The 14,631-nt window shown below is 40.4% G+C and overlaps 1 protein-coding gene across 3 annotated transcripts in view; it reads right to left on the bottom strand.

Moving 5' to 3' along the window:
- Positions 1-1,276: 1,276 nt before the first annotated feature.
- SCAF4 (SR-related CTD associated factor 4) overlaps positions 1,277-14,631 on the bottom strand; it is a 47,070-nt gene continuing 33,715 nt past the window's right edge. For all 3 annotated transcript variants that reach the window (XM_056326947.1, XM_056326946.1, XM_056326949.1), the window contains 4 exons: positions 10,958-11,120; positions 10,738-10,818; positions 10,450-10,638; positions 1,277-2,636 (listed from right to left, as the gene is read on the bottom strand). In XM_056326947.1, the coding sequence (XP_056182922.1) occupies positions 1,795-2,636; positions 10,450-10,638; positions 10,738-10,818; positions 10,958-11,120 (1,275 nt within the window). In that variant the 3' untranslated portion in view covers positions 1,277-1,794. The remainder of the gene's footprint in view (positions 2,637-10,449; positions 10,639-10,737; positions 10,819-10,957; positions 11,121-14,631) is intronic.

Genomic DNA, 14,631 nt, shown 5'->3' with positions numbered 1-14,631 from the left:
AATGTCTGCATTTATATGAAAAAAGTTAGTTCCGCTGGCCCAACATGAAACAAACAGTAAGGACAGAAGTTGTAACACATGGAAGCTGAGGTCACTACAAATATGTAAGCAGTTTTTTTCTCTCTTTATTCTGCTATTGCAAGAACATAAAAATATATGTCCTTTCCCCAATCCATAACTCCATGTCTGCTTCCCCCTCCCCTTCCCAGAAAAATTCCCTCTGCTGCAGAGCAGCTATGAAAAAGTACTGATGTAAGAAAGCAGCTGCCCTTCACTTAGGGAAAAAGAACCCCCAAATTTAAAAGTAGAACACACTTATATCAAGGACGAAAAAAAAAAAAAAAAAAAAAGGAAATATGCACAGGATTCACACAATTTTCCCACTATGCTTCTAGAGTTAAAACAAGCTTCAACCGAAGGCCTGGTGCTGCCCGAGCCTGGCGCGTGGCTGAAGGACGAGCGAGCGTGTTTCAGGGCAGAGCTGCCAGGGCCCGATGCCCTCCGTGCAGCGCGGCCTCTTTCAAAGCTGTTCGTGCCTGCCTGAAGGGCTGACCACTGAGAGCTAGCACTTGCCTTCTTAAAATCTGACAAAATTACTTAAGTGATATGGAGAGAAGGTGGCAAAACTTACATAAATACAAGAAAATGCACTCTTTGTCCATTAGTCTTGAGAGGTACAACACTCGGGTGGGTAAAAATTTTAAACCTACCTCTTGCAGGATTACAGGAGGTAGACATCGTTAACACAGACAACAGAAGCAGCCCGGGTTTATGTGAATGAAGAGGCAGCATTTTAAAATCCTCGCGCACCCTCCCACCTCCCTTCCTTTTCCCAGCCCCATTTTAAAAAAAATAGGTTCGCATTTTATATCGTGTTTTGGTGTCTCCCGACTTCTTTCGCCCCACTTTCCAAAAAGCATCAATGAATAACAAGTACAAAAGATGCCAAACTGGTGTGCTCCCCAGCCCACCACACACAGTAATTTCATAACATCACAAGCAGAGCAGACTGAGTATGTCTGAAGGTGTCCACTTTTTTAAAAAAAGGCTAATTAGGGCAACATTTACCACAGAACCGGTTGGAAGGGGGGAAAAAAGGGAAAAAAAGAAAGAAAAAGAAAACTGATTGCATTGCAAACACTAAACAGTTAACTCTTCAATTAACATTTTAAAACCACTAAGTTTTTTACCTAGTATGGTCAAGTAGATCATTAAAATGCAGCAATCTAAAAATCAAGATGACTATTAATTACAAATAAAAATTTGCTTCTGTGAATAGCTACACAAACAGATGTATTTCTTCTTTTAACAAATATAAACAGAACAGTCTAATTTAGACTCAGTACAACATTAACAGTTCAAACTTTAAGATGTTGAACACTCCTTTTCCACTTCAGTGCAGTGTAGGAAGAATAGCACACGTTAAAGTTTGTTACGAAAATAGAGTTTATTAAAAACACATCCCTATTGTTTTGAGGAGCTTTCACCGTTACCTTTTCTTAAATTAAAAAAAAAATAGAAAGCACTTCTACTTCTGATTTGTAAACTTTTTAAAGTCAAAACTTTAAAAAAGTTACAGCAAAAATGGGTAATATTTTAATCATATCTTCAGTATTCCATGTTATGTTGTGGCTATTTTAAATAGAAGGGAAGCAATCAAATTGCTTACAATTCCCCACCAACTACTGAGGGGCTGTGATATAAGCAGAAGCAAATATAATACAGCAGACTGTACAACTCTAAAGCTCTACACTCCAACAAATGTCACTGTCATCTTTCGACAACTTCCAGTCCCTAGCGAGGAGCCTCCGCCACTGAGCCCATTTCCTTTTCCGCCTGTTCCGCAGATGAGGTAGCCTCGGATGTTAACTCTTCCACAGGTTTTACACCTGCAGGTTCAGACTCTCCCGCAGCAAGTTCTGAAACAATGTCTGCGTCTTCCATTTTGCCACTGTGAGATTCATGGTTTTTGTCGCCGTCTGCCCTGTCTGTCATCTCTGCTTTTTCCTTTCCTCGATTTTCTTCCTTGTCTCTACGAGACTCCCTGTCTCTCGAATCTCTCTCTCTGTCTCGATGGCTGCTGGACCGCCTGTTTCTGTCCTCCGAGTCTCTGTGTCTGTCGCGCTCGGGGCTTCTTCGTCCCCAGTCTCGCCTGTCGCGATTACCAAGTCGCTCGTGATCTCTGTCATCGTTGCGGTTACCATAGCGCTCGCGATCGTTTTCTACCCGATTTCCAAAAGATCTCCTTCCAAACCTTTCCTGGTCTCTGTTAGGCGTGAACGACTGCCTGTCATTCCTAAACTGCCTCCCATCTCTGTTATCCTCGGGTCCGCCTGGCCCCCCGCTTCCCTGCATCCCCCCAGGTCTCACGAAGTGGCCCGGTGGTGGGAAGGGGGTTTTCATTCCGTGGGGGGGAGGCATCCCAAAGCCCCCTGGCCCCGGCGGGGGCCCCCTGTGCATCATGTGAGGAGGCATGTGTCGCGGTGGCATCAAGGGAAACCGCTGCAGAGGAGGGGGTGGCATTCCCGGTGGTCGCTGGAGTGGTATCAAACCCGGCCGGGCACCCAGGAGGCCAGTGGATGGAGTCTGCAACCCAACAACAGGGGCCGGCGGGGGTGGTGCGACTCCTTGAGTGCCTGAAACAAACACACACACGCACAAAGTAAAATCAGAGGCTGGCAGGAGGGAAACAAAAGCATCTTCATTAATTTCAAATACATTCTGAAGCTATCTCATGGAATTTCAACACCCAAATGAGAGGGGAAGGGGGGCGGAGGGGAGCAGCCTGCAAAGCTTCTTGTGCTGGTTTATGTACTGTAAAGAGAGCATCGTCTTTAAACAGAGGTCTGTGTTGTGCCAGAAATAATTAATATTGCAGCGGCAGCAACTAATGACTTACTCTAAAGGCTTCCTTTTGTGAAGAAACCATTGCCATTTTGCAGGTCCAAGCTCTTCCTGATCTCCAGCTTTGTGTCTTGCTTCGTCAACTGCTGACAAAGCACCTTCCTAATAGGTTATGCTTCCCAGGCTTCTAATTAAAGACACCTCACCTTCAGTTAGCTTTAAAACATTTCTTCTCTATTACAAACATCAGCAAAATCTCATCTGGCTAAAATGCTTGAGATTTGAACGGGTTGTCAAGATTTTTGGCACACTGAACAGGCAGCAGATACAGCAAGCGATGAGGGGAGAGGGCTGGAGTAGCAGCAGGAAATGACAGAGTTTGATTTACCATTCCAGAGAAAAGGGATACGACAAAGTTTAATTTTAGCAGAATAAACCTGGCAACGTAAACCAAAAGGAAATGCAACATGTGATTTATGGTTTGTTTTTTCTTTTAAAACTACAATTTTCCATCCTTTACAGCACATATCCAACACCAAGCGTTTCCCGTTTTTATTCCTGGACTCTAGTTTCTAGCATAGTCTCATGAAGAGGAAGAAGACTTTACTCTCAAAATGTACCATTTGAGAAAGCTCAGCCCAAAGCTTGTTGACACCAACACGACCCAAAATGAACGAGGATTACCGAGCTCCAGATGAGCCCTGCATACCAACGAGCATGTGCCATGTCATCTTGCGCGACTCCTTTTGTTTGAGCAAGTAACACTGTAGTCTCATGTTCTCTGTAGCCTTTACACAGGTTCTAGCTGCTTTCTGCTCCTCACTAGCCGTTATTTACCTGAAAATAAGCTCCAGATCTGAGGAAGCATGTGTTGTTTTTTCAACTCCCCAACTGAAATTTAAAGGAATCAACAGCTGCCAGCCAGCAGAAAAAGCACAAATCTCTCCTAAGCCATCTTGCGCTCCATTAAAAATTTGTTGAGACTATAAATAATGTTTTACTTCTACATATATTAATAAAAATGAAACTTCAGACTGACGGTTACGTAAAATCTTGTAACTCCTGCCCTGGGTAAAACCAGAACGTGAAATAGCTATGTAAATTAATACTAGAATTAAGTACTTGGCAGCGTCCTCAGTGAAAACGGCACTTTGGTTTCAGTTCAATGAGCACAGCGGAGCAGACATCCCCAATCACCTGCCGCAGCTTCCCTCCTCCTCCATCTGATTTATGTAGCATTTCCATCCCAAATACGCCTGAGCCTTCTGAAGAACATCCATGTTGCCCCTCACCACACCACTTCTTATGCTTAAGAACATCTCTCGCAGAAACCTTTTTATCTGAGTCCTCTTTATATTCAGATTGGAAGGAAATTATACTTTGCTGGTCAGAACTCAGGTGACAACAACGTGAATATTTCTCCGCTCCACGGCATCATCTTACCTTCCCCTCCAAGCAGTCACTTTTAAGACACGGCTTGATAGGTCCCACTCTTTGAAAGAAATGTTCCAACAGCAACAGTATTTTTTTATCTGGTTTTGGTGTTTGGTTTTTTTTCCTTTTTAACTTTAAAATGCACAGCCCTCCCCCTCCTCCTAGCTCCTAACCAGGGCTGTAAGTCACCTAGTTTAAACTCCTCCCACGGATTAGTACTACAGATCTGATGGGACAGACATATGGCTAACGGTGTCTTCCAAGAATGTCATTATGCTGAATTCTGAGGTTTGGGCATATTTTTGTCGATAGGTAAATTCTTCCACAAAAGATTAAAAATAAGGCAGAAAAGAATGCCCGAGATCTAACGAGCCGAAGAGGAGAAGCAGATGATTCTGCTCTACAGCAGCAGAGTAGATGTGGGTTACAACAGCAAGCACATGAGGCAAGTGTGAAAAGTTTTTTTAAATTTAACAAGTATGAGTAATTTGATTTCTCGACTTTATTTCTACACAAAATGCAGCGCAGAAGCAGCATAATGGTATCTGAAATTCATTCTATTTCAATCTGGACTGCATCAGTAGGGCAGCTGAACGCTTTTTATTTTAAATCAGCCCACTCCAATTCTGAGTCTGAAGTACACTGTAGAAAGAACCATGAGTTTCCTCACTGTGCTGACAAATCAGGCACCAATTAATGGTGTGTGTCTTGGATGTGTGTCTGGACAGCTCTTTAAGTTTACCGAAAATGCCCAGAAAAATTAGTGGTACAGACGGCACACGCAACATCTAGGAAAATTTAAAGCCCTTTGTTGTCCCTTATATAGGGAAAGGCAGTAGAACAGTAACGTGATTTAACGACCATCTCATACCTGTGCAGACGAGTGATGGAATTTATCTGCCCCAGCCTGTATTTTATTTATTCATTCATAACTGTAAGCCTTTTTGTAGTAGCTAACTCTCGTCTTCTTGCTTATGGGTATGGAACACAACCCTCCCTTCCACCAGCTCCTTATTCTGCGTGACTTGGCTAAGACATGGCTTTTAATAGTGCAGACGCAGCCCCCAGACCATACACCTAATATGTCATGCTGTTCAAATGTGTAAAATATGGATTCCTTTCACAACTTATTTTTATTTGTAAATTTTACCAGTGATACATAGTGAAAGGTCCTCAGAACTTGCCAAGTGTTTACTATGAAGAACACAAGCGTGCTAGGAAAACCCATCGCCAACCACGAGTGTTGTTTCAGAGGTGCAAGAACAATCACATAGTGTCAAAAACAATTTCATTTTACCCTTCCAACATAGCCCAAAATGCCTACAGCTGTCCTGAAGAAGTGTCTTCTATCCAGAGAGGTAACTGGAGTAGTCCTTACTGTTTTGATAAATTAGGTAAAAAGCCAGATTTCTGTGTCACTGTAATTCCATGTCCGATTATCTTCTCTTCTGGCTGGACAAAGGCCATTGTGATAATTATCAGTGTTACAAATGCTAGCCTAGCTGAAAAGATTTTTTAATTTTATTTTTTTAAACAGAACTCTGTTCAGTTAAGTGATTACAGCGTCTCCTACAGTCAGTTACAATACTTCTCAGCTGTGCTGTTACAAGAAAGCAAATGGAGGAATGGTGTTTCCTGTAGCTGACAGCAATCCTGCTTCAAATACAGCTCCTTTGCAAATCTGATAGAAATATATATGAGAACAAGAAATCAAAGGCTTACAATTCCAGCAGAATGGGCTAAATGTTTACACTTCGAGTTTGATGCCGATGTTCTGCAACATGTAGCATGTCACATTAATTCTCCCTGGAGGACTGTTGCATCTTAAAATTCTAGAACATTAAATACTACTAGGAAATTCTTGAAAGAGGGGCAGTAACGTTCTGTCTTGTGTCTTTTTCTGGAATCCTTTAGACCAGGCCAAGACCACAAAGAAGCCTAAACTTAAGAGCCTCAGTATTGATTCACAGCTCAAATAGCTTGCCATAAATACCAACATTTTTCAGGGTGGTCCATGGCCATCACTGAAGCCGGCAGGAGCTTGCTCCTATTTGTGTAAGATGCTTAAACAAGGATCTAAGAGTCAAACTACTGTATGTGTATGGTGTTGGTTACTGGCACGAAGACTTCCAGAACTCCTGCTTTAGAAAACACAAACGCTAAACTGATCTGGGTCAAGGAATCATCAAGGCAAAACTGAATTCCATGAATGATGTCCGAGAGCTCACACTCCCTTACCTCTGAATTCTCATTCGGTAGTTATGAAAGCAACAGACATATATATATTTTTATATATATATATAAAAATAAAAAACCAGCAAACATGCAGTGTTTGTTATGCTTTTAAAATGGGCTATCACAAGAAATCTAGGACTGTATTAACTTTCTCACTGTTCATATCCTGTATTAATAAAAAGCTCATCCTTCCTGTGAAGGAAGTATCCACTTTATAATGTAGCAATAGTCTGATGAGCTCAAGAGAGTATTGTAGTCTTTTATAATTCAATGCAGATTACAAAAAGACCATGTAGTTAACTTAAGAACAAACCAGCAAGGGAGAAAAGAATAATAATAATTCAGCATGCATGAACAGAAAATGAATACCCAGTTTGATGAGAACTACAGTATAATTGATCTTTGATAATATGTAATCATCGTTGTAGGAACTTCGGTAAAAAGCACTAGACCAGAACCTACAAACTGCAACACGGTGTATTTAATCAAGGTAATAGATCACAGAATCTGAATATTCAAAACACAGCATCTGCAACAGCAGTTTATTACTGGTCCAAATTACAGCGTTTGCTCAACACTAAGAACAAGTTGGCAAATCAAAAATGATTTAAAAGCCTGTCACCTTCTGCAATATGCACACGTAAAAGGAGTCTAAAAATATCTGCTTTGCAGATCATTTAAAAAATTACATATGAGCACACACTCACAAAACCAGTTACAGTCTGGATTGTCTTGTTCAAGTTAAGAACAAGAAGCTATAACAGCAGCGAATGTGATCAAGGATACAACTAAAAGCGAAACAACCTGAAGGTGGTTTTTAGTAATAAGCATAAAAAAATTCAGACACAATCTCTGCGAGGGATCACTCCTCTGAAGCACAAACATGTCTTTGTTGGACATGATGAAAGAATTACATTGAAGGAACGAATGAAATTAGTGGAGATGAAACAGAACGTAACTTACATTACTAAGAAAGCATATGAAATCTTACAATAATCAGTTTAGAATTACTTTGCAACATGTCTTCCATATAAAAACTGAACAGAGAGATAGATAAGCTTCATTGAGAAGTTACAAAAATTAAAAAAGAGCTCCTGCATTTGTACAGATTACATAAGGCGTTCTCAAGCAAGGTTTAGATTTCTATGACAGTCTCTTCAGAGTAATCTTCATTCCTTGAATTCAGCCTGCTGAAGTAAGTTCTTCTATCCTGCCCAAATATCCGAAGAACATTTCTTCATTCTTCATGTTACACTACTCAAGCCCCTTCATCCCTATTTCCCCAAGCAGAGTCCTCATGACATACTTCACGATGCTGTCAAACAAATCTTTCTTCCACCTTCTTATCTCAGCTTGGAGAGCCACATCATGGGAATGTTTAACAAGCAGTTTGAGGACTTCGTGAGAAACCAGTCACACGATCAGTCAGCTATTCGAATTGCTAAACCATGCACTTGTGAACATGAGGTCCTTCCGTCTGAAGCATTTGACTTCCCTCGTCTGCACCTTCCCGTGGCTAACTGAGGGTGATGCTGTACCTACTCATTTACTTTGTCCCGTTCTTTTGCCTCTGACCTGGTGCAAGCCTGTAGGTCAGACACTAAGGCTACATTTAAATTGTCAAGCCTGCAAGTACTTCTGGGCTCCAGGACCAGGATGCAGGTGTAGATTGCATCTCATGTCCGCACACATGGTGAAACCCTGGCACACTCCATTTCCCATGCTTTGACTTCCCTAGGAGTGAAACCTGACACACAGAACGAAAAGGAAGGAATGACGATGCAGCCCGGCCAGCTCTTTAACTCAGAGGATAGGGAGGGCAAGACTTCAAGGACACTTCTTTGCTACCTAGATCAGCACGAGTGGTGGAAAACATCACCTCTTTCATGTTTTTCTTCCAGCCTAAGGAGAGACCAGATCTGGACTCTCACACACAGAGTTAAGCTCAATTGATAAGTGAATCAAAGTGGTTTTAAGAAGACAGTTTCACTTGTGTTAGCTTATGGAAAAGTTTTAAAAGCAAAGATTAAAGATTAAAATTCATTAATCACGTAAAATACTATAAACTGCTTCTTCTCGTTTTCCTGTCTCTTATGCCAGGTTGTGGACTCTCCCCCTTCATTCTGAAATGTCAGGATGGAAGGGATTTTACATAACTCCTTGATTATAAAGAACTCCTTATCGAAATAAAGACACTCATCAACATAAAATGCTATTACTCAAGTAAACACATAGATGTCTAAGCTGTTATTTCAGGACCACTCTGTAAGCTCACACGTGAAATCTTACAGAAAGAAAAAACTCTCCTATCCCCTTGTTGATGAGACTGAATATCGAGAGAAGTCACTCTGCCCACATGGACGACTATCTGCCTCAACGATTCGGTAAACAAGTTAATAAAAACAAAGGAAAGTTCTTCATCTTCAGATTTATCAAATTTGGCTTCCGTGAATTTGTATGAACAAAAAAAAAGCTACTGTCCAAGTACCTAATGTGGGTATATAACTTACTTCAATCTTAACTTTGTAAAACCTTTTTCTTATGTGTATAGCAATACAGCAAACTGCAGAGTAACTTCATACATTCCAACAGCTTGAAATAAAAAGTTCAAGTTATGCCACACAAGACATAGTACCATGAAACTTCAAAAATCTGGTAATACTGTGTTACAATTATAAGAAGTGTAACTTCATCGTTAAGATGTGAATGTCTTAAATGTAGTATGGTAATCTGTAACACTGTGGAATTCTCTCAAACCATGGTGTCACTGCAAAAATTTTTTTATGCTTTTCTCTGCTTGCCTAGTGTCCAAGATACTCTAAAACAATTAGCTGCTGGTTTTGTCCATCTGCATTGACTCATTTTTAAAAAGCAGACTGATTTTCGGAGCGAAGCAGCTCTTTACTTTTTGAAAAGTGCCTTTTTAAAGGGTCTTATTCAGAGTTTCCAACATGATGCATCCAAAAATCACTCGTCACGGCTGGAAAATTTAGCCATCAAATTGAATGGAGCAGTAAGCTCTCAGGGAGACAATTTTTTGAGCTTTTTTCAGTGTACACTGTAAAATTCTGGGCATAAACACACTAAAACAAAATTATCCATTCACTTGTTAGACTCTCATTTTGAGGTCTGAAATCCCATAGATGTAATAATCTCATTAAAACCTGTAGGAAACAAATCTCTTGAGTATATTCTCAGGACTGACCCATAAAAGGCCATCCTAAAATAAATATTTAACAGACCTCTGTAACATTAAACAGCATACACTCTCTTAAAAAATATGACCAAGTTCATATCATATCATGAAAATTAATTCATGTAGGATATCCAAAGTTAGCTTGGCTTTGCTAGTCAAAGTACCATTAAGTAATATTTAAATAAGATAACACTGTTAAAAAGGTTCCAAAACCTGTAATACTGTAGGGCTGAATAGCAGCTTTTGTTTTTTCGTTTTATTAAAATAATTTATTTCATACATAGAAAAGCGTATCATATTTTCACAGATTTAAAAAATACACTAAAGAAAATACTGTTTCTCTGTAAGTTAATTTTGTACTTGTAATAGTTGAGCCTGAAACACAGTTCATACGTCATACAGATGCTTTGCTGTATGTTACATTTTCTACATGGTAATAAACCTCAATTTGTAAAAGGTAGATAGTGTTTTGCTCTGCCCTGAATTTGTAACTCAAACATTATGGCTTTTTTGTTTCTTCAGAAAACAGGTCTTCAATGATAATAATAAAAAAATATTGCTCCTTCTGTGCAAAATCAAGCCTCTAAAACTGATTAAAAAGCCAACAGAAAGGCAGACATTTCAAGAAGTTTAGAAAAATCTGCTTTCCTTTCCCACAAAAAGTAAATCGGTAACAAAATCAAAATCGTATTTTTAATTCAGGGAACAAAAAAATGAAGAATATATACAAAAGAACTTACCAAGAAGTGGAATAGCTTGGGTGACAGGAGCAGGTACATTAGTAGGTGCTACAGGAGGTGGAACTGTCCCATATATTTTGGAACTATCGGTAGTTTCAGCATTCCCCCTGGATCCAGAAACCACTGTTGGGATGGGATTTCCTACAGATGAATCTTTTGTAGTGTCTTCATTCACACCACTTGCTGTGGCTAAGAAACAATGCATTGACATATTAAAAAAAAGGTCAGCTTTTCTGCTTGCACGATACCTTCCTTCTAGTGCCGCCTGCCCAAGATATACACACTTACAATTTGGGATGTTTACGGCCGGAGTGTGAGGAACAGATACTGGAGGAGTTATAGGTGGTGGTGGTCCAGGAGGAAGAAAGCCTATAAAAATAGTATAAATATTGACACTGAGTATTTACTTTACCAAAACATACTTGCGCAGTTTATATGGCAGAGGCTTTTATTTGCTGTATGGTTAAAAAAAAAAAAAAAGACTTAATATTCCTAAAAATAAATATACCTGGGGGTAAATGCATTGGGTTGAAACCAGGTCGTAAAAATGGAGGTGGCGGTGGTGGTGGCACTCCAGGAGCAAATCCAGGAGGTGGGATTCCCAAAGGTGCTGTGAAAGCAGGTGGTTGGAGTGCACCAACCACAGGAGGACCTGATGGATGTGGTGGAACCTAAGAAAAAAGGAAGGGGGAAAAATGTGTTACCTCAAGACTGAATGGATTATTTGTTGTTCAGCTGCAGGCTGCTGTCTTCTGTACTTGTCCATCAAAACAAAAAAAATTTAAGCTACCTCAAATTATTCCACCACAAGGTGACTTACATAACTGATCTAATTAGCAGTCAAAGAACTCCTAGAACTTAAAAATATCAACATTGATCTTGTTTGCCTTTGTTCTTCAAGGTAAAATTATTCTCTGTGGTAAATCAGTACTAACACATGCTGGTAACTCATCTAAATACACCCTTTACACAGCAGCTAGAATTAATTTTACCATCCAGCATGACACACTATAATGCACACAACCTTGGAGCAATTAGAAACCTTTTTTTTTTCTTTTTTTGCTTCCTGACTTTGTATATTAAAGTGACTATTGTTTCCTTATTCAATTGTTTCAATTCTGATTTATGTCAAGCTCTGAATGAAAACTGATTTGTTAGGTTGGTCCTTAGGTTCCTATTTATAAGCTTACTAGAAAAACTACATTAAATGTCTGAGAATCAAAATATGCTCTGCATTTAAAACTGATTTATTAAAGCAAAGGTGAGCTGTGTACTAAAACAATCATAACTGACACATCCACGACCATCAACATTCAGAGCAAGACCCTTCATAACTCATTTTTTTATTTCTGGAGTAAAGAAAGAAAAGCCTTTCTGTTTTATTCTCAGAACCGGAAAAAGTGGCATTAAACCAAAGTAAGCAAAATATTCTCCTTAAACCTGGAGAAGACGCTCAAGCTGCCAAGCACCTGACACCACTTCAAACTTTTGTTCCAAGTTCTTTACCAATAGCTAGGTTAATGAGCTGAGAAACATTAAAACTTGTACTATTAGAATTCTGAAATCAATTAATTTCCATAGGCTTTAATCCACTAGGTCTTAGTGTAGACCACCACCTTTTAGTTTTATATCGGTTGCTTACTGGTATGTAACAACCTGCTGACTGGGCTCTGGCCCAAGTTAAGCTGAGCAGGATGTGAGAAACTACTGGATGGGGGAAAAGAAATTGCCAGACCTGACAGGTACCAATGTGAGAAGCTGATGGAAGTTACAGGTGACACCATGAAGGACGGCTGGATTCTGCAGGTGGTTAAGGGGGTGTTATATGAACAACAGCCAAGCCTCAGAGAGAAGTACAAAGGAGCACTAGTGACCTTCTGGGGACTAGGACCTTGCAAGGCCAACAGTGTCCAGGTGTTTCTAGGAGCATTACTATGTAAGGCCAAGACTACCTAGATGAACATTAACTAAGTAACCCTAGAGGTGTTTCCATTAGCCACAGTTAAAACTTTTTCTAAAGTGCTCCCAACCCACAGTAACCTAACAGTCTCGGTAGGTCTTTTTGATTCTTTTACAGGACACTCCTTCAAAGAACAACTTACAAAATCAGCTAAATGTAGGAACAGATCTGTTGATTGCAGCAATGTTCTGTGAAGCAAGTGTTCAAGTACAGTGTGTATGTAGCAGAAGAATTGAGGAGGGGTATCAGTAAGACAAAAAATTTTAAAAAGAAGGGAAACTTCCTAAGTGCTGTCAGTCCTTAAGGAGTTAAAAGCTGAGAAAACTGCCAATGAAACATGTGTATGCAATGGCTTGAAAAAACAGAACGAACAGTAAAATATTATAATGGAACCAGAACAGAAGTTACATCAGAGGAAGATGATTTCAATACATTAGTTAGAAGATATTCATACCTAATTATCCAAGCTTAACTGCTGTACTTAAGTTTTCGTTAAAACTCTCTAATACCTAATTTTAAGTAACACGTTAAAACCTTTCCCTCAAGCAGAAAGAAAAAACAAAGGCAGTAAAAATCTGTGCATAAATGTCACATCTAATTTAAAATGTAATCTGAAGTATAAAATTTCTGTTTGTTGAAGAGATGGAACCAGTGGCTAATAAACATTGACAGATAAACAGAGGACTGGTAAACAGTTTCAGAATAGTAGCTAATAAATTGGATAAAACGAAGTAACAAAAATGCTACTGGGAAGACCTTTTATTAATGGGGAGACAAATATTGAGAAAAACCTGGTGTATTGCTAGCAACACTGGAAACTGGAATAACTAATCTCTCAGTAACTAACGGAGACTGCCAGGTGCATCTCAATGAACACGTCTTGGGGTCTGGCCTTGTCCAGGTACAACTATTTCTCACTGCATACCTCTCAGATTGAGACTTGAAGTAGAATCCTTGGCCCTGTGAACTAACAGAGCAGTGTCTACCTACAGGGCTCCAAGACAAGTAAATATATATTTAAGTGCACCTGGAATGTCCAGCAGGAAGACTGCAAAGGAGGAGTCTGCCAGTTTCAACAGGAAGGGTACAGGATGGATACTGAACCAGTGCAGAACTCCCACACCTAGTTATAGGGAGGACCATGCGGGATGGGGAAATACATTAAAAAATCTGGGAGGTACTTACTGAGTTTGGACTCTGGTTTCTGGCTGAAAACCCATTAAATGAAGAAAAGGGACCTTGGGTTGGATTGGGAAACTTACAGAAAAGGTGGCCACAGCAAAGCCCCTGGACTTCAGCGTATAGCCCTGGCAAAGCCTGAGCCACGGTTCACTGTAAAAGAATGGCAGTTTTGGCAGGGTAATACCAATTTTGCCATGAGAATGGAACAACTATTGTCCAAAACTGAAGTGAATCACAAGTGCTATTAACTGAAACTGCCTCTCAATAACCAAACTCAAGTTCATCTTGGACACTGCAATATAATTTAAAAATCAACACAGATCTACCCCCAGAGCAGACCGCTGAGGTGGGATTACCAAGACCTGCAGCAGTGGGACCACATTCAGCAACAGCTCAGAGATCTGATTCTACAGGCAAAAGGGCTCACTCCAGCGGCACAACACAAACATTCCACCTACCCTGCCAACAACTCGGGACCCTGTGGCTGAGAAGACTCTGCGTGCACTCTTGAGGCCAAAGAACCAGACTTACCTGATGTTTAGTGCCTTACTACATAGAGGTTGCATTCGTGGGTCAAGGTGATATGGGCAATAACGGGTCAGTCTGCGGTTAGTTAACCCCTCATGGGTGACGTCCAGCAGAGCAGGGCTCTATCCCTACGTATCCAGCCTACACAGGGAGGTAGCACAGAGAGCCCATTCAGGCTCTACCAGAGAGAGGAGCGATGCAGCTCCTTCCCATCCCACCTTTAAGCGTGGGATTGTTAGGGCTGTGGGCAGTTCACAAAGCCACTGACCAGGCACCAGCCTGAAATTAAGCTTCATGAGAAAGGGCATTACAGGATGAGAAGTTACTGGACACAACATGAGAGAGAAACTGCCAGACATGACAAGTAACAATGTGAAAAGCTAGCAAGTTACAGGTAGTGGTATACAGGATAGCTGGATATTGCTGGTGGTTAACAGGGTGCTTCGTGAGCAACAGCCAAACTTCAGGTAACCAGAAAGGAGCACTGGGGATCTTATGGGGAAAAGGACTTC

This window comes from Falco biarmicus, chromosome 2 (assembly GCF_023638135.1).
Source record: "Falco biarmicus isolate bFalBia1 chromosome 2, bFalBia1.pri, whole genome shotgun sequence".
NCBI lineage: Eukaryota > Metazoa > Chordata > Aves > Falconiformes > Falconidae > Falco > Falco biarmicus.
The sequence above is the reverse complement of the archived record's forward strand: the minus strand, read 5'-3'. Positions and strand labels throughout refer to the sequence as shown.